This window comes from Rhamphochromis longiceps, linkage group LG1 (assembly GCF_057381845.1).
Source record: "Rhamphochromis longiceps isolate RC_006_pf linkage group LG1, R_longiceps_female_GT1.1, whole genome shotgun sequence".
Classification (NCBI taxonomy): Eukaryota; Metazoa; Chordata; class Actinopteri; order Cichliformes; family Cichlidae; genus Rhamphochromis; species Rhamphochromis longiceps.
This window is the reverse complement of record NC_140557.1, coordinates 42562025-42581849: the sequence shown is the minus strand read 5'-3', so window position 1 is coordinate 42581849 and position 19825 is coordinate 42562025. Positions and strand designations below refer to the sequence as shown.

Genomic DNA, 19825 nt, shown 5'->3' with positions numbered 1-19825 from the left:
TGACAATGATCCAAAACACACCGCCCGGGCAACAAAGGAGTGGCTCCGTAAGAAGCATTTGAAAGTCCTGGAGTGGCCTAGCCAGTCTCCAGACCTCAACCCCATAGAAAATCTGTGGCGGGAGTTGAAAGTCCGTGTTGCTCGGCGACAGCCCCAAAACATCACTGCTCTCGAGAAGATCTGCATGGAGGAATGGGCCAAAATACCAGCTACTGTGTGTGCAAACCTGGTAAAGACCTATAGTAAACGTTTGACCTCTGTTATTGCCAACAAAGGTTATGTTACAAAGTATTGAGTTGTATTTTTGTTATTGACCAAATACTTATTTTCCACCCTGATTTACCAATAAATTCTTTACAAATCCTACCATGTGGATTCATGGATTTTTTTTTTCACATTCTGTCTCTCACAGTTGAAGTGTACCTCTGGTGCAAATTACTGACCTCTGTCATCATTTTAGGTGGGGGAACTTGCACAATCGGTGGCTGACTAAATACTTTTTTGCCCCACTGTAGCTGGGCAGCATCAGATGGTAGTCTGTAGGAAACCAAGAAAAGTAAACGAGTAAAGGCAGAGAAAAGGGTTAAATGTTGGAAGTTGAGGAAGGAAGAATGTTGCATAGAGTCCAGAGAGAAGTTGAGAAAGGCTCTGGCTGATAGGGAAGAGTTGCCTGATGCGTGGGAAAGTACAACCGCAGTGTTGAGCGAAGCTATGAATAAGGTGTTTGGTGTATCCTCTGGACAGAGGAAAGAGGAGACTTGGTGGTGGAATGATGGAGTACAGGAAGGTATTTAGAGGAAGAGATTAGCAAAGAAAATGTGGAATAGTCAAGGAGATGGAGAACTCCTCTGTTTCTTTGTATTATTGTAGGGTCTCATTGTAGGGTATAATTGTACCTTACAATATAAAGCACCTTGACACAGGTGTTGGTGTGATTTGGTGCTGCAGAAATGAATTGAATTGAAGTACTGGGAGGCTAGACATACAGGAAGGACAGAGGTGGCAGAGGCAAACAAAAAGGCCTATAGTGAGTTGTATGTAAAGCCTGACACTAAGGAAGGAGAAAAGGACTTTTACCAATCGGCTAGGCAGAGAGATTGAGCTGGAAAGGATGTGCAGCAGGTTTGAGTAATTAATGAGGGATGAATGTCAGTAGGAGCAAGACAGAATACACGAGAGACCAGAGGAAATGCAAAGAGCAGAGATAGTAAATGCTGATGACTTTAAGTACCTGGGGTCAACCATCCAAAAAAATGAACAGTCCACATGAGAGGTGAAAGAGAGAGTGCAGCCAGGGTGGAGTGGGTGGAGATGTCAGGTGATTTGTGACAGAAGGATAGCAGCAAGAGTGAAAGTGAAGGTTTACAAGGTGAGACTTGATGTGATGAATTGGTTTGGAGACAGTGGCGCTGACAAAAAGACAGGAGGCTGAGCTAAGGATACTCAGATGTTCACTGGAAGTGAGCAGGATGGACAGAGTTAGAAATGAGTCCATCAGAGGGACATCTCAGCAGAGAGGCTGAGATGGTTTGGTGCAGAGAAAGGAGGTTGGACAAAGGATGATGAAGATGGAGCTGTCAGGTAGGAGAACAAAAGGAAGACCTCAGCAGAGGTTTATGGGTGTAGGAGCACATGCAGACGGCTGGCATGGCAGGTGAGGATGCTGGGAAAGCATGAGAGGGAGCAGATGAGCCGCTGACCCCTACAGGGAACATGTAAAAGAAGAAATGGCAGCCATAGCACCTTTTCCCCGCGCATCCTGAATCTTTCTGATATATGGTCTGGCCAGAAGTGGCAAAAGTACAGTCTGTACTTAAGTAGAAGTACCGATACTTGTGTTAAAGAAATACTCCAGTAAAAGCTGAAGTACCGATTCAGCTTCTTTTCTCAAGTAAAGGTTAAAAAATACAGGCTCTGAAATGTACTCAAAAGTAAAAAGTTGCTCCTTGAAGGACGAGTCTACCATCTATTTTTACACAGAGGAAAATTAATCGTGTGCTATTTTAATATTTTAATAGTAATACACGAGAATAAAAATGTTATTCCATTTGAAATTCTAACGAATCTGCTCAGCTTGTTATGTAGGACACATGTAGTGACAAAGACATGTAAAAATGAACTATTTTCTGTTGCCCATCTGGTAGAGGGTGACTTTGCCTCCACACCTAAACAGGAATATGTGAACAGTCAGGTGTTTAAGTCACCAGATGTTTCACAAGATATCTTGGCTGATTTCCATTTCCTACATTTTCAATATAGTGGATATTTTCTTTATACTAGACCTATGCAGTTAGCATGAAGGTGGAATTCAATGAATGAATCTAAGCATCGTCAGCTTAACTACAAATTAATCTACGACACTTGATGTGACCCAACACTGACCATGAGCATCACAGCCACAGTCCAACACAGTGCGCTACTGAGAATTTACTCTGCATTTGGCTCTATAAAAGATTTAATAATAAACCACAACCAACAAACCACAAATATAACAAATTATACCTGAAAATTTAAATTCAGCCTAACTCTTAAAGTCATCAGATTGTGAACTTCTGGGATGCTTTTAGCACTGCTGCTATTTTTACATCAGTCCCATTCTGACCTGGTAATCAAAACAAGCTTCTGTCTTTCCCATGATTTAAAAATATTGCTTAAAACTGCAACAAAACTGTAAGAAGCCATGGCCATTGTACAGATCTCTGTGAGACTTTCAGCAGAGTCTCACAGGCCCCCAATTCATTCCAGCAAAAGTTGTTCACTGGCTCTTGCATCATTTCAGACCATCAGATAAATATCCCAAGTAAATGCAAAATGTTGTTTTTACATGTTCATGTCAAACAACCCCCCCCCCCAACAAAAAACCAAAATAACAAAAGAACAAACGGACTCTCAAAACCTTGTTATTCCTCAGGTGCCATCAATTATGCACATTGTATTTATAAATGGACCTTTGCTGGATAAAATTCATGTAGCTACACTCTGAACTCTGTTAGAACCTTAAATGCAGTTCTCAGTTCTTTCGAAGTGAAGTGAAGTTTCAAACATGCTCCTCAAAGAAGCTCAAACTGCAATTAGTCGGCAGACAACACAGTGTGATTTACAGAGTTACAGATATAACTTTAATTTAGCATTCTTCAGTAGTTAGTTATATAAATCTTGCAGTTCCAGCAATTCAACCGATGGTCAGGTGGTGCAATTCTTGGACAAACTGGATTCTTACTGACTTGGAGCATCTGTGACCATGTACAGTGGGGCAAAAAAGTATTTAGTCAGCCACCGATTGTGCAAGTTCCCCCACTTAAAATGATGACAGAGGTCAGTAATTTGCACCAGAGGTACACTTCAACTGTGAGAGACAGAATGTGAAAAAAAAAATCCATGAATCCACATGGTAGGATTTGTAAAGAATTTATTCGTAAATCAGGGTGGAAAATAAGTATTTGGTCACCTCAAACAAGGGAAATCTCTGGCTCTCACAGACCTGTAACGTCTTCTGTAAGAAGCTTTTCTGTCCCCCACTCGTTACCTGTATGAATGGCACCTGTTTGAACTCATCATCTGTATAAAAGACACCTGTCCACAGCCTCAAACAGTCAGACTCCAAACTCCGCCATGGCCAAGACCAAAGAGCTTTGGAAGGACACCAGGAAAAGTATTGTAGACCTGCACCAGACTGGGAAGAGTGAATCTACAATAGGCAAGCAGCTTGGTGTGAAAAAATCAACTGTGGGAGCAATCATCAGAAAATGGAAGACATACAAGACCACTGATAATCTCCCTCGATCTGGGGCTCCACGCAAGATCTCATCCCGTGGGGTCAAAATGATCATGAGAACGGTGAGCAAAGATCCCAGAACCACACGGGGGGACCTGGTGAATGACCTGCAGAGAGCTGGGACCAAAGTAACAAAGGTCACCATCAGTAACACACTACAACGGCAGGGAATCAAATCCCGCAGTGCCAGACGTGTTCCGCTGCTGAAGCCAGTGCATGTCCAGGCCCGTCTGAAGTTTGCCAGAGAGCACATGGATGATACAGCAGAGGATTGGGAGAATGTCATGTGGTCAGATGAAACCAAAGTAGAACTTTTTGGTATAAACTCAACTCGTCGTGTTTGGAGGAAGAAGAATACTGAGTTGCATCCCAAGAACACCATACCTACTGTGAAGCATGGGGGTGGAAACATCATGCTATGGGGCTGTTTTTCTGCCAAGGGGACAGGACGACTGATCCGTGTTAAGGACAGAATGAATGGGGCCATGTATCGTGAGATTTTGAGCCAAAACCTCCTTCCATCAGTGAGAACTTTGAAGATGAAACGAGGCTGGGTCTTCCAACATGACAATGATCCAAAACACACCGCCCGGGCAACAAAGGAGTGGCTCCGTAAGAAGCATTTGAAAGTCCTGGAGTGGCCTAGCCAGTCTCCAGACCTCAACCCCATAGAAAATCTGTGGCGGGAGTTGAAAGTCCGTGTTGCTCAGCGACAGCCCCAAAACATCACTGCTCTCGAGAAGATCTGCATGGAGGAATGGGCCAAAATACCAGCTACTGTGTGTGCAAACCTGGTAAAGACCTATAGTAAACGTTTGACCTCTGTTATTGCCAACAAAGGTTATGTTACAAAGTATTGAGTTGTATTTTTGTTATTGACCAAATACTTATTTTCCACCCTGATTTACCAATAAATTCTTTACAAATCCTACCATGTGGATTCATGGATTTTTTTTTCACATTCTGTCTCTCACAGTTGAAGTGTACCTCTGGTGCAAATTACTGACCTATGTCATCATTTTAAGTGGGGGAACTTGCACAATCGGTGGCTGACTAAATACTTTTTTGCCCCACTGTAATTTCCTCATGGATTAAAGTATTCTGATTACCCCCCCCACACCAAAAAAAATGTGCCAATCGAACTCCACTGACGTTCATATGACAGTAAGCTTTATATTAGCTGCTGATGTCACCAGAGCACTTGAATTCAATTCAATTTTCTGATTCAATTTTATTTACATAGCGCAAAAATCACACCAACAGTTGCGTCAAGCTGCTTTATATTGTAAGGTACCTTACAATATAGGTGAGAAACCCCAACCATCAAGCAACCGCTTTTGAGCAAGCAAAAGTGGGAAAGAAAAACTTCCTTTTAAAAGGAAGAAACCTCGGGCATAATCAAGCTCAGGTAGGGGCAGCAATCTGCCTCAGCCGGTTGGAGATGAGGGGAGGAAGACAGGATAGATGACATGCTGTTGAAGAGAGCCAGAGATTAATAATAACTAATGATTACATTTCTAAACACATAGTGAGAAATTTTCAGTGCATCATAAGAAGCTCCTAGCAGCCTGTCATGTAACGGTGTGTGGCAGGCAGGAAAATAGGACCCAAACGCAAACTCACGGGAAAACAGAACTGAACTCAAAATGCAGCTTTATTGCTGACAGGTGACAAACGATAACAGTGATACAAAAGCAATGCAAAACTAAACTGGGAAGAGCTATTTGTAACACATACCAGAAGACACGGGGAGACGCACACACAGCATGAGGAACAACACGACGCTGACTCAGAGAAACACAGGGCTTAAATACACAGAGGGATAACGAGGGAATGAGACAAAGAAGGAGAGCACAGCTGGGAGTAATCAGGCTGGACGAGACAAACAAAGCAGGACACATTCACATAAGACATGGACCATCAAAGTAAAACAGGAAGGATCATACAGAGACGCAAACTTGACACAGTGGAGACAGCAACTAAGAAACACAGAGACATAAACCATAAGGCAGAGGACTCTAAGAACCAAAATACGTGGAGGGAAATACTCAGCTTGGAACACAAGAAACTAGACTAGAGGGAGTAACAAAAGACCAACCATGAGAACATAATGCACAATGCAGAGGGACAGAAAACAAACTCAAACATGCAAAGACACCATTACACAGAACAGAGGGGACACAGAGAGACATGAAGGGCAAGGGATCAAAACTAGAAGCCATAGAATAAATCACACAAGTACCATATTACAAACATCACAAGGAACTAGAAACGCTGGGTCAGGGGAAACATGGAATAAACACAAAGAGAGACGAGGGCTCAAAAATACACAGAGGGGCACACAGGGGGTAAGAGTCACGAAGGGAAAACACTTAGTGTAAATGCCAGCAAAGCCACTTTACTTTGCACTTTTATTTTGAAGAGTACCTTAGCACTTCCTCTTTTATTGTGTCAGACTTCCTGTTCTGTTCTCGGTGAGGCGACGCAAACATGTTGCTTCAGAGTGAGTAAAAGCATTTGTTTTTGAGGGTACTCATGCAAAACTATGTGTTTTATTTATCTGTCACATGCTATAACTTTGAAAGTTTACTCAATGTGGTTGAATTCGTTTTTTATTGTGTATGCATGTCATTTGTTTGTGGTGTGGAAAGACTGGCTAAGAGATGCGCATGGAGGAGGTTGGCTAGCTGATTCAGCATGATTAGCACCCTTGGAAGCAGAAAGAGGTTGGTTAATGATTGCAAACGATTGTTTATGTATTTAAGACACAGAAAGGTTGTTGTTAATTCATTTTATTAAATGCTGTAACATAAATAGTTTAAAAACTATTGATTTATGTCAATATCACTATTTGGGTTAATCAAAATAATTTTCTATAGTAAAATGCGAACATTTCTGCACTTTCTACTTGAATGTTTAATGGTATTTGTTTGTGCATCTTTATAGTTTTCACGGTGCCATATTGTCGGTGGTTTAAAGAGGAGAGAATAAAGTTGCATCAGTCGAAGCTCTCTGCGTCACGAGTGGTAATTCCAAGTGGGCAGCTACAGTGAAAACTCCTTGACTGCAAGAGACCTGCCATCCCTGCAGAGATCCTGACACCATTTCATCAGAGATCCAGCTACCAACCTGTTACCAGCCAGCTGATTCCACTCGCAAGGTTAGAAAGAACAGCATACTAAAGCTCAAGACTCCAGATACTAAAAGAGACATTGACTACCAAGAAGAAACACGGGACTGCTTACACACATGCACAAGCTTAATGCATAACTAGAAACTCTTTAAATAATGTTACGAGGCCAAATTAATTCATGGACTGCCAACACATAATATTCCTGAATCTGGTTAATGTTTCTTGGTGAGCGAAATGTGTTTTTTGTGGAATAATAATTCACAGGATGTCTGTTTATGAAAAGGTTTAAAAGGTGAAGCTCATTAGCTAATTTATGAACATTTGTTGTTGCTGTCTTACGCTAAACATACCTTTGAATGTCCATAATCAGTAAATGTTTGACACAGCGTTACTCTGTGGTAAAGATTAACTACAGCTTTAAAGTATAGTCAGGCAGTAAGGCAATCAAAGCTACAATCAACTTAAGGCAGCTACGGAAACAAAATGTCACTACCAGAAGAGCAAACAGACAACCCCACAAGCGCACCATGCGAATCCAGCTCATCAGAAGAAGAAACAGGCAACCCTATGAACGCACCATGCAAATCTAGCTCACGTGAGAGAAAATTAACAGAGAAAGGCCTAGAGATGCAAAAGCACGATATCAGAAAGCGTGAAAAATCATTCAACAAGACTTATGACTCTTGGAAGCTCGTAGCAAGGGAAACTAGAACAAAACTAAAATCCCTCTGCTCAGCAGAAGACCTGAATAAACTGCAGCAAGACATTGAAGCAAAGCACGACGCTGTAAGTTCACAGTATGAACCTATCCTGCGTAACAGTAACACCACACCTGACATTGTCAACAAAATGGACGCCTGTGTTACGCTAACAAAGGAGGTATGTAACCTCATAAGTGACCGTCTAAAGACCGTTCATGAGGAATATAATAACCATCTTGAGAAAGAAAGAGTAAGAGAAGTGTTAAGCAAGAACGAATATGGGTCTGTTTTTGGCAACAGCATAACAGAAACTGCAAGCTCTATAGAGTTGTCAGAGCAATTGAGCCGTCACTCTGGCTCATCCTGTACCCGCAACAGTAGAGTAGATGCAGAAGCAGAGCTTGCTGCCAAGCTGGAGCAATCAAAGGCTATGGAAGAAATTCAAGCACAGCAAGCACATCTTCACAAGTTAGAAAGTGAATGGACACTCAAAGAGGCAAAAATGTTGTCAGAAATTAAACTAAAAGAGGTGGAAATGCAACAACAGTTGGAACAAGAAAGAGCAAAACTACAGCAGTTACAAGCAGACAAAGAAGTTGCTATAGCAATAGCTCGCGTGAAAGCGTACAACAGCCTTGAAGGGTTTGAGAACCACAACGGGGAAATTGATAGTAAAATTAGCTCTGCTTGCTACAGAAGGCAAATTGAACCTCAGCTGAATCCAAATGCCGCATCATTCCAACCCCACAAAGCAATTCCAGAAATGACAATGACCCAGGAGTCTGTCAGCTTAGCACAAGCAATCGCTAGCTCATTAAGTATGAATCGCTTGCCAGTCCCTGAGCCTGCCACATTCAGTGGGGACCCTTTGCAGTTTACCGATTGGAAAATGTCATTCATTAATCTGATTGACCGAAACCCCCTTCCAGCAAGCGAGAAGATGTTTTATCTGAAAAATTATCTCGCAGGAGAAGCACGCAAAGCGGTAGAAGGTTTCTTTTACCAAGATTCAGAAAATGCATACAAGGGAGCATGGAAAGTCTTAGAGGACAGATATGGGAACCCATTCATTATACAGAAAGCATTTCGTGATAAACTCATGAGATGGCCGAAAATCAGCGCAAATGACCCACTAGCGCTACGAGAGTTTGCCGACTTCCTCAAAGGATGCTCTGAAGCAATCCCACACGTCAAAGGACTAGCTATCCTAAACGATTGTGAAGAAAATCACAAATTGCTCAAAAAACTGCCAGAATGGATCGTGCGCAAGTGGAGTCGAATTGTTGTAGATGAACTTGACGAATCTGGCACCTATCCAAAAGTGCATGCTTCACAGACTTCCTGAGTAGAGAAGCACGGATAGCTTGCAACCCGATAGCTTCTCCACTGTTGATGAATTTCAAACCTGTAGATGATCGAATCCCAAAGAGAGCCAAAGTCTTCAACACAAACATGCAACCAAAGAGTTCCGCTCAGGAGAAACAAGACACAAACATTAGTAAATCAAAATCACCTTGTTCTGTTTGTAAAAGTGAAACTCATGGAATCTCAAAGTGTCCCATCTTTACAGCTAAGAGTGTTGAAGATAAAAGGGCATTCATCCATGAAAACCGGCTCTGCTTTGGATGTTTAAGAAAAGGTCATATCACCAAAGATTGCAAAAGACGACACACGTGCAACATTTGTGAACGTCGTCATCCAACCTGCCTGCATGAAAACAGGAAGCAAAGCCCTGCAGAAGCAGTAACAAATAGTTCCGCTCCCACAGAAGAACCTGTAAACCAGGAAACACACAAGGTCATGTCTCATACATCAACACAACGCGTTTCGGCTACCTCAAGTATTGTCCCAGTCTTTGTGTCTTCTGTACAAGAGCCACACAGAGAAATACTCACCTATGCATTGCTAGACACACAAAGTGACTCAACATTTGTCTTGGACGACATACTTGATAAGCTGAATGTGGATGTCCAACCAGTAAAACTGAAACTCAGTACAATGACGGCTATTGACACAGTCATCTCGAGTAAGAGTGTTCATAGTTTACAAGTTAGAGGACTCCATTCTGAGAGTTGTATCCAACTACAACAGGCTTATAGCCGCGACTTTATCCCAGTTGATAAGTCGTACATCCCAACGAAGAAAACAGCATTACTGTGGCCTCATCTCAGAAGCTTGGCAAATAAGTTGCCGCCTCTCCAAGATTGTGATGTAGGGCTCCTGATTGGATATGACTGTCCATCTGCGCTGGCTCCTCTTGAAGTCATCATAGGTGACAAGCATGAACCCTTCGCACAAAGGTCAGAACTAGGATGGAGTATAATTGGCTCATCAAATCCCCACCTAGACAGACAAGGAAACCAGAGCTTTGTGCATCGGCTCACAGTAAAAGAGTTGCCTGTTCCATCAGCGACAGATGTTCTAAAAGCCCTGGAATCAGATTTTGCTGAGAGAACCTATGAGAACAAATATGTGTCCCAAGAAGATGTCCATTTCATACAGTTCCTCAGTAATCACATCACACAAAGGAAAGACGGACATTACGAAATGCCTCTCCCTTTCAAAGGGAACAGCCCACCCAACCTGCCAAACAACAAGAGGTTAGCCACGGTACGTCTACAGTGTCTCAAGAAAAAACTAAAGGCCAACAAACAATACTACGATCAGTACCGAACATTCATGGAAGAAACCATCAACAGGGGTGATGCAGAGCCTGCTCCTATAGCATCTCAGGGGCAGACCGAGTGGTACCTGCCACATCATGGAATCTATCACCCCAGGAAGCCGGACAAACTAAGAGTTGTTTTTGATTGTTCGGCCAAATCCCATGGTGTCTCTCTGAATGATACCCTATTAACTGGACCTGATCTTATCAACCCTCTGGTTGGAGTGCTTTGCAGATTTCGGAAAGAAGCCGTGGCCGTAATCTGTGACATTGAAAGAATGTTCTATCAATTCGCTGTCACCCCTGAATCCAGAAACTATTTGAAATTCCTCTGGTGGAAAGAAGGTGATTTGGAGAAAGAACCTCAGGAGTACAGAATGGCAGTTCATCTGTTTGGAGCTGCATCATCTCCAGGATGCGCCAATTTCGGTTTAAAGCATCTTGCACGACAACATCAAACCGACTATCCTCTAGCATCAGCCTTTGTGGAGAAAAACTTCTACGTTGATGATGGATTAGCCAGCGTTTCATCAGTTGAGGAAGCCAAAGAACTGATCATTCAGTCACAAGAGTTGTGCAGAAAAGGAGGCCTGCGCCTTCACAAATTCAACTCAAATGAAGAAGCTGCTCTCTCCAACTTAGACCCTTCTGAAAGAGCAGCAACCATTGAACCTCATGGGTTTGACCCATCCCCTTCAGAACGTGCTCTTGGCATTCAGTGGTCGATAAAGGAAGACACCTTCAGCTTCAACATCAGCCTGAAAGATCAGTCTTCAACCCGCCGTGGTTGTTTGTCTGTCATTGCCTCACTCTACGATCCACTTGGATTTATCGCTCCATTCATCCTAAGTGGAAAACATATCCTACAAGAGCTTTGTCACAGAGGCATTGGATGGGACGACCCACTCCCAGAAGATGTGAAGCCACGATGGGAGAAATGGATAAATGGTCTTTCCAAGTTGAATGAGGTCTCAATTCCAAGATGTTACCACCCACACGACTTCCAAAACATTGTCAGAGTAGAGCTACACCATTTTTCGGACGCCAGCTGCGTAGGATATGGTGCATGTTCTTACCTGAGATATAAAAATGACAAGGATGAGGTTCACTGCAGCCTTGTGATGGGAAAAGCAAGGGTGGCACCCTCAAAGGTCACAAGTATCCCGAGGCTTGAACTCGCAGCGGCGGTGGTTTCTGCAAAAGTAAGCGTCCTGTTAAAGGCTGAGCTTGACATGAAAATTGATGATGAATTCTTCTGGACCGATTCCCAAGTGGTACTTGGTTACATCAACAATGACGCTCGCAGGTTCCACATATTTGTTGCAAACCGTGTTCAACTCATTAGAGACAACAGCAATTCCAATCAATGGTATTATGTGGACACCTCAGAAAACCCAGCAGATCATGCATCCAGAGGGCTTCATGTTTCAGACATCCACTCTACAAACTGGCTGCAAGGACCAAAGTTTCTCTGGGAACGTGAGTTACGTCTAACACCCAGCACTCCAGCTGAGTTACTTGTTGGTGATCCCGAAGTCAAGACAATTCAGGTGCTCGCAACTGACGTCAGTACCTTCAATGATATTCTCGATCGCCTGAATCAGTTTTCATCTTGGACGAAACTCATAAAGGTGGTTGCAAGAATCAAAAGACTGAGGTCTCAACAAAGGCATACTGAACATGCAACGATCGAGGAGCGTGAGAAGGCTGCTGAAGCAGTGATAAAGATCGTACAGCAGCACGCCTTCCCTCATGAGATAAAAACGCTTCAACCCAAAAGGGACCTTCCAAACTCAAGCTCTCTCTTCAGTCTTGACCCCATCTGGTCTGATGGACTCTTGCGTGTTGGTGGGAGATTAAAGTGGTCGTCTCTTTGCCACAAAGTGAAGCACCCACTCATCTTACCAAGCAACAGTCATATAACCAAGCTCATTGTGTCCCACTACCATGCTAAGACATGCCATCAAGGTCGAAGCCAGACACAAATGGAGCTTAGAGCAAATGGATTCTGGGTCATTGGTGGGAGCAAACTGGTGGCCAAAATGATACACACCTGTGTGCTTTGCAGGAAACTTCGACGACCTACAGAGAGCCAGCGAATGGCTGAACTCCCTAAAGAACGTCTTGAAGCCTCAGCACCCTTCACATTTAGTGGCATGGACTGCTTTGGCCCGTTCATTGTGAAGACAGCACGCAAAGAACACAAAAGATATGGTCTGATTTTCACGTGTCTGTATTCAAGAGCTGTCCATATTGAGATGCTTGAAGATTTGTCAACAGACTCTTTCATCAATGCATTGAGATGCTTCATCAGTCTTAGAGGAGCTGTCCAACAATTACACTGCAACCAAGGTTCCAACTTTGTTGGTGCTAGGAACGAATTCAAGGAAGCACTTAAGCAATGCGACGCCAAGCAATTGGAGACCTTCTTATCTGAAAAACAGTGCGAATTTGTCTTCAACGCCCCTTCTGCCAGCCATGCAGGAGGTGTCTGGGAAAGGCAAATAAGAACGGTTAGGAATCTGCTGAATGCTACCTTCGCACAGTGCCCAGGTCGGCTTGATGATGCCTCCCTCAGAATGCTGCTATATGAAGCCATGGCTATTGTCAACAGTCGCCCATTATCAGTTGATGGAATCAACGATCCTCATGCACTGGAACCTTTAACGCCGAATCATCTCATCATGATGAAAACAAAGGTTGCTCTTCCACCCCCCGGAGTGTTCGTGAAGGAAGATGTGTATGCTACAAAAAGATGGAGAAGAGTCCAATATCTTATTGAACAGTTCTGGGGCCGCTGGAAAAGAGAGTATCTGCTCAACATATCAACAAGGCAAAAATGGCACTTACCTCGGCGTAACCTCAAGGTCAATGATATCGTTGTTATCAAGGACGACAACCTCCCACGAAACCATTGGGAGCTAGGTCGAGTTGTGGAGATCTTTCAAGACCATGATGGCTTAGTCCGTCGAGTCAAAGTACGAGTTGGGGAGAGAAAGCCTCAAAGAAAGCAAGATGCCCCTTCTAAACCTTCAGTAATTGAGAGACCAATCCAAAAACTAGTACTACTCCTTGAGAATTAAATAAAACAAAATATGTTAAGGCAATACTAGTTATGTTTATACACTACCTTAATCCATTAAGTATACTTACCTGTATAACTCTGATAGTTCAATTCAGTCATTTATTAGTATAAGAAATCCTGTACAATTCACTTGCTTTGTGAATTTGTTCGTTCATTGTATCAGGATTTGGTGGGAGTGTAAATGCCGGCAAAGCCACTTTACTTTGCACTTTTATTTTGAAGAGTACCTTAGCACTTCCTCTTTTATTGTGTCAGACTTCCTGTTCTGTTCTCGGTGAGGCGACGCAAACATGTTGCTTCAGAGTGAGTAAAAGCATTTGTTTTTGAGGGTACTCATGCAAAACTATGTGTTTTATTTATCTGTCACATGCTATAACTTTGAAAGTTTACTCAATGTGGTTGAATTCGTTTTTTATTGTGTATGCATGTCATTTGTTTGTGGTGTGGAAAGACTGGCTAAGAGATGCGCATGGAGGAGGTTGGCTAGCTGATTCAGCATGATTAGCACCCTTGGAAGCAGAAAGAGGTTGGTTAATGATTGCAAACGATTGTTTATGTATTTAAGACACAGAAAGGTTGTTGTTAATTCATTTTATTAAATGCTGTAACATAAATAGTTTAAAAACTATTGATTTATGTCAATATCACTATTTGGGTTAATCAAAATAATTTTCTATAGTAAAATGCGAACATTTCTGCACTTTCTACTTGAATGTTTAATGGTATTTGTTTGTGCATCTTTATAGTTTTCACGGTGCCATATTGTCGGTGGTTTAAAGAGGAGAGAATAAAGTTGCATCAGTCGAAGCTCTCTGCGTCACGAGTGGTAATTCCAAGTGGGCAGCTACACTTAGGTAACAACACAACAGGACAACTCAGGAAACATGGCCTAAATAAGAAACGAAATACAAAAATACAAGAAACTAAGAATACTGGCCCAGGACCATGACAGCAGCCCAAGTCGATCAGAGCATAAATAAGAGATGATTCAGTGTCCCCTGATCCAGCCCTAACTGTATCCTTCACCAAAAGGAAAGTTTTAAGCCTACATTCATGCAAATATATTATATCTCAAGCGGTCAAATGTTTGTGAATGTTGGAAGTACTTCCCTCATTTGTTGTGATCAGTGTTGGGGTCATTACTCAAAACAACTAAAGTAAAAAGAGGAGAAAGACATTGGCTATACTACTCGTTATGCTTCTTCCATGTTACTCTGTAAGACGATCTGAAACACAGGGTTTCATAATTACCATTTAACAATATAAACCTAGAGGCTACAGCCCCACACACTACCACAATGTGGACACATGTGATCTTCTCTGTTAGCAGCCAACAGCACAGAGCAAAGATGAGAACCAGCACAAAGAGACTTTAAAGCGACCACCACAGTGATTCTACTTTATAAACATGAACAGGTAGAAATGGAGGCTGCCACCTGACTGCTCATCATTTTGTTACCTGTTTGTTACCGCAAATGATGGCTCACTTTATCACGGTGCTGGTCTGGGGTCAGCATTTACTTAGCTTAAACGTCACTCTGGGTCCTTGGCTAGCTTAGCGTTAGCATGCTGTACTTGCGAAGAGCTGAAGTTGTGTTAGCAGTATAATGCAGCTGTTTCTGTCCTGTAGCAGTATCCACTTTACCACCGGCGTCTCATCCTTTTTTGTATGAAAAACAAAAGTAATGTCCATATCCACGCGGTAAACTGCATCTCTACTTTCCTCCTCTGACATACAAACCGAAATCAGCTGATCGTAGCAACAAAATAAAAACACACAGGGTGGATAAACAGACACGTGGACAAGAGACAAACAGAAACAGACGCTATAAGCACACACCTGTACATAGGTACAGGCCTCATGTGTGCGTATGTGGTAATCAAGGGAAGTAGAAAGACCAGGGTAACAAGACATAACTGAAACTGACTAGGCAATGATGGAAGTTACATTTTAGACAAGATATAAATGAAAAAGCTACTTTCAGCTTACCCTTATCACAAGGGCTCACCACAGCATGTGTAATCTGAAGTTGTAAATAGGGCTGCCACAAACGATTATTTTGATAGTCGACTAGTCACCGATTATTTATGCGATTAGTCGACTAATCAGATCATCATCCACTGGACGTAAAACTACAGCTTATTGCACCAGCAGCATCTGCTCTTATATAACTATCATTAGCTTACAGCTTTAAGCTTTTAAGGTGCTAACTAAAAATAAAGACAAGATGATAGTTTATTCAATTTTAATGAAATTTGCAGATTGTTTCGGTAAAGTTTAATAAACTCCTTGCTATCTAAAATATAACAGGACACCGGAGTATATTCTCCAGCATCTCACACTTCTGATAATCAGCTGTCTGCTTGACATTTATTCAGCTGTGTAAAAACTATAACTTTAATCTCAGACAAACCGATTTACTCAGGAACAAATAAAATACAAAAAAAAAAAAAAAGCCAAACAACAACATTTTTAATTTATCTAAGTGACTCATATATATTTAACCTGAGTCGCGAAAGACGGCGGTGGGTTTGAAAACAATTTGCCGGGAGTCCGGTGTTCTCACGGCGCTAGTGACCTAGCCCCCGGCTAGCTATCGAGCTAGTGGGTAACAGACGTCTCTGAAAACGTCGGAGCGCTTTTGAAAATATGTGGTGTCCTGATAAACTGAGCCGATATTTGAGGTTTACACAGCTACATTCTCGCCTGAAAATATGTTAAACGTTTATTTTGTGACCCAGAAAGAATAATAAGAGTAATATTAAAACTAACTAGCTACCGCCATTGTTGGAAACTAAGCTGGGCCGCGCTATGAATTCTGGGACACAGCTGCTTCTTCTTCTTCGGGGTTTAACGGCAGCTGGCATCTTCTGTTTCAGTCCGTTATTACACTCTTAAATCCTGCTATTATTCCTGCGTCTTTTGCGATCTTACAAAGCTTCAAACGACACGTCGACTATTAAATCAGTCGTCGACGATTTTGATAGTCGACGTAATCGTGACTAGTCGACAAATCGTGGCAGCCCTAGTTGTAAACCAGATTCATTCTTGATGCAACCCCAAAGGAGATTTTTGTCTGCAGCAGGGATCTAACCACTGACCTTGCACTTGCCAAGAAATATGTTAATCACTATACTATGATACTGGAGACAAATGACTAACAACAAACAAAGAATCACTAAACAGAGACAAAGATTTGACAATAAGATACAAGATGGTCCAAGGAAGAATGAGCCAAAACACATGGAATCAAAGCAATAATCTCAAAACCATCCATCCTTTCTCATCCACTTATTATTATCATCAGTGTTACGCCCAACCTAAGGGAAACCAAAGCACGACAGAAAAAAGATGACTCCCCCACCCCCTGCTCCCAAGAAAGGACCAATGCAACACTGACTTTGAAGTTTTACAACAACCAAACATTTGGTTTACCTTTGAAGGTAAGAAATGTCAGTGTGGACATAGTCAAACCAGCAAGCAAAACATTCTAGAAATGGAACAGATAACTTACCTATCATGAGAAATCCAAAAGAATATACAGGCCACTTACCTGTCTTCAATTCAATTTTATTTATACAGCGCCAAATTACAACAAAAGTCGCCTCAAGGCGCTTTATATTGCACAGTAGATCGTACAGTAATAGATACAGAGAAAAACCCAACAATCATATGACCCCTATGAGCAAGCACTTGGGAAGGAAAAACTCCCTTTTAACAGGAAGAAACCTCCGGCAGAACCAGGCTCAGGGAGGGGCGGGGCCATCTGCAGCGACTGGTTGGGGTGAGAGAAGGAAGACAGGATAAAGACATGCTGTGGAAGAGAGACAGAGGTTAATAACAGATATGATTCAATGCAGAGAGGTCTGTTAACACATAGTGAGTGAGAAAGGTGACTGGAAAGGAAAAACTCAATGCATCATGGGAATCCCCGGCAGCCTACGTCTATTGCAGCATAACTAAGGGAGGATTCAGGGTCACCTGGTCCAGCCCTAACTATATGCTTTAGCAAAAAGGAAAGTTTGAAGCCTAATCTTGAAAGTAGAGATAGTGTCTGTCTCCTCAATCCAAACTGGATGCTGGTTCCACAGAAGAGGGGCCTGAAAACTGAAGGCTCTGCCTCCCATTCTACTTTTAAATACTCTAGGAACAACAAGTAGGCCTGCAGAGCGAGAGCGAAGTGCTCTAATAGGGTGATATGGTACTACATGGGGCGATCATGGCTCAAGAGTTGGGAGTTCGTCTTGTAATCGGAAGGTTGCTGGTTCGAGCCCCGGCTCGGACAGTCTCGGTCATTGTGTCCTTGGGCAAGACACTTCACCTACCGCCTACTGGTGTTGGCCAGAAGGGCCGATGGCGCGATATGGCAGCCTCGCTTCTGTCAGTCTGCCCCAGGGCAGCTGTGGCTACAACTGTAGCTGCCTCCACCAGTGTGTGAGTGTGTGTGTGAATGGGTGGATGACTGGGTGTGTAAAGTGCTTTGGGGTCCCTAGAGGGGACTAGTAAAAACGCTATACAAATACAGGCCATTTACCATTTACAAGGTCATTAAGATAAGATGGGGCCTGATTATTTAAGACCTTGTATGTGAGGAGCAGGATTTTGAATTCTGGATTTAACAGGAAGCCAAAACAGGAGAAATCTGCTCTCTCTTTCTAGTCCCTGTCAGGACTCTTGCTGCAGCATTTTGGATCAGCTGAATGCTTTTCAGGGAGTTTTTTGGACTTCCTGATAATAATGAATCACAGTCGTCCAGCCTGGAAGTAATAAATGCATGAACTAGTTTTTCAGCATCACTCTGAGACAGGATGTTTCTAACTTTAGAGATGTTGCGCAAATGGAAGAACGCAGTCTTACATATTTGTTTAATATGTGCGTTGAAGGACATGTCCTGGTCAAAAATGACTCCAAGGTTCCTCACAGTGTTACTGGAGGCCAAGGTAATGCCATCCAGAGTAAGAATCTGCTTAGATACCATATTTCTAAGACTTTCAGGGCCGAGTACAATAACCTCAGTTTGATCTGAATTAAGAAGCAGAAAGTTAGCGGCCATCCAGGTCTTTATGTCTTTAAGACATTCCTGCAGTTTAACTCATTGGTGTGTGTTATCTGGCTTCATGGACAGATAGAGCTGGGTGTCATCTGCATAGCAGTGTAAATGTATGCTATGTCTTCTAATGATGCTGCCTAAGGGAAGCATGTATAATGTAAACAGAATTGGTCCTAGCACTGAACCCTGTGGAACTCCATAATTAACCTCAGTGTGTGAAGAGGACTCTCCATTTACATGCACAAACTGGAGTCTATTAGATAGATATGATACAAACCACTGCAGTGCAGTACCTGTAATACCTACAGCATGTTCTAATCGCTCTAATAGGATATTATGGTCGACAGTATCGAACGCTGCACTGAGGTCTAGCAGGACAAGCACAGAGATGAGTCCACTGTCAGAGGCCATAAGAAGATCATTTGTAACCTTCACTAAAGCTGTTTCTGTGCTGTGATGAGCTCTGAAACCTGACTGAAACTCTTCAAACAAGCCTCTGCAGATGATCTGTTAGCTGTTTGACAACTACTCTTTCAAGGATGTTTGATATGAAAGGAAGGTTGGAGATTGGCCTATAATTAGCTAAGACTGCTGGGTCTAGAGATGCTTTTTGAGTAAAGGTTTAACTACAGCCAGCTTGAAGGCCTGTGGTACATAGCCGATTATTAGAGATAGGTTGATCATATTTAAGATCGAAGAATTAATTAATGGCAGGACTTCTTTGAGCAGTTTTGTAGGAATGGGGTCTAAAAGACACGTTGATGGTTTGGAGGAAGTAATTATTGAAGTTAACTCAGAAAGATCAATTGGAGAAAAAGAGTCTAACTTAACATCAATGGTACTAAGAGTAGCTGTAGATAATATTACATCTGTGGGATGATTACTGGTAATTCTTTCTCTAATGATTAAAATTTTATTTGTGAAGAAGTTCATGAAGTCATTACTAGTTAATGTTAAAGGGATTGTTGGCTCAACAGAGCTCTGACTGTTTGTCAGCCTGGCTACAGAGCTGAAGAGAAACCTGGGGTTGTTCTTATTTACTTCAATCAGTGATGAATAGTAAGATGTTCTGGCTTTGCGGAGGGCTTTCTTATAAAGCAGCAAACTATTTCTTCAGGCTAAATGATGATCCTCTAGATTTGTGACACGCCATTTCCTCTCCAGATTACGAGTCATCTGCTTTAGGCTACGTGTTTGAGAATTATACCAGGGAGTCAGGTACTTCTGATTAGAGACCTTAGTTTTCACAGGAGCTACAGTATCCAGAGTCGTACGTAGTGAGGAGGTGAAATTATTAACAAGATAATCGACCTCTGTTGGAGTAACGTTCAGATAGCTGCTCCGCTCTGTGTTGGTACAGGGCATTGGAGATGATAACAGTGGGTGGATTATGTTCTTTTTTTTTTTTTTTTTTT

At 42.3% G+C, this 19825-nt stretch overlaps 1 protein-coding gene and 1 long non-coding RNA gene across 2 annotated transcripts; both read left to right on the top strand.

Annotated features, from left to right (window-relative positions):
- The first annotated feature begins 6243 nt into the window (after positions 1-6243).
- Positions 6244-8954, top strand: LOC146679270 (uncharacterized). The gene is made up of 3 exons (XM_085412388.1): positions 6244-6278; positions 6427-6501; positions 6722-8954. The coding sequence occupies exon 3, from the start codon at positions 7392-7394 to the stop codon at positions 8952-8954; it is 1563 nt and encodes a 520-aa protein (XP_085268514.1). The 5' UTR covers positions 6244-6278; positions 6427-6501; positions 6722-7391.
- A 4673-nt stretch (positions 8955-13627) lies between these two features.
- On the top strand, positions 13628-14238 carry LOC146679269 (uncharacterized). Its single transcript, XR_014912125.1, has 3 exons — positions 13628-13662; positions 13811-13885; positions 14106-14238. It is a non-coding gene; the product is annotated as an uncharacterized LOC146679269 (long non-coding RNA).
- The last annotated feature ends 5587 nt before the right edge of the window (positions 14239-19825 follow it).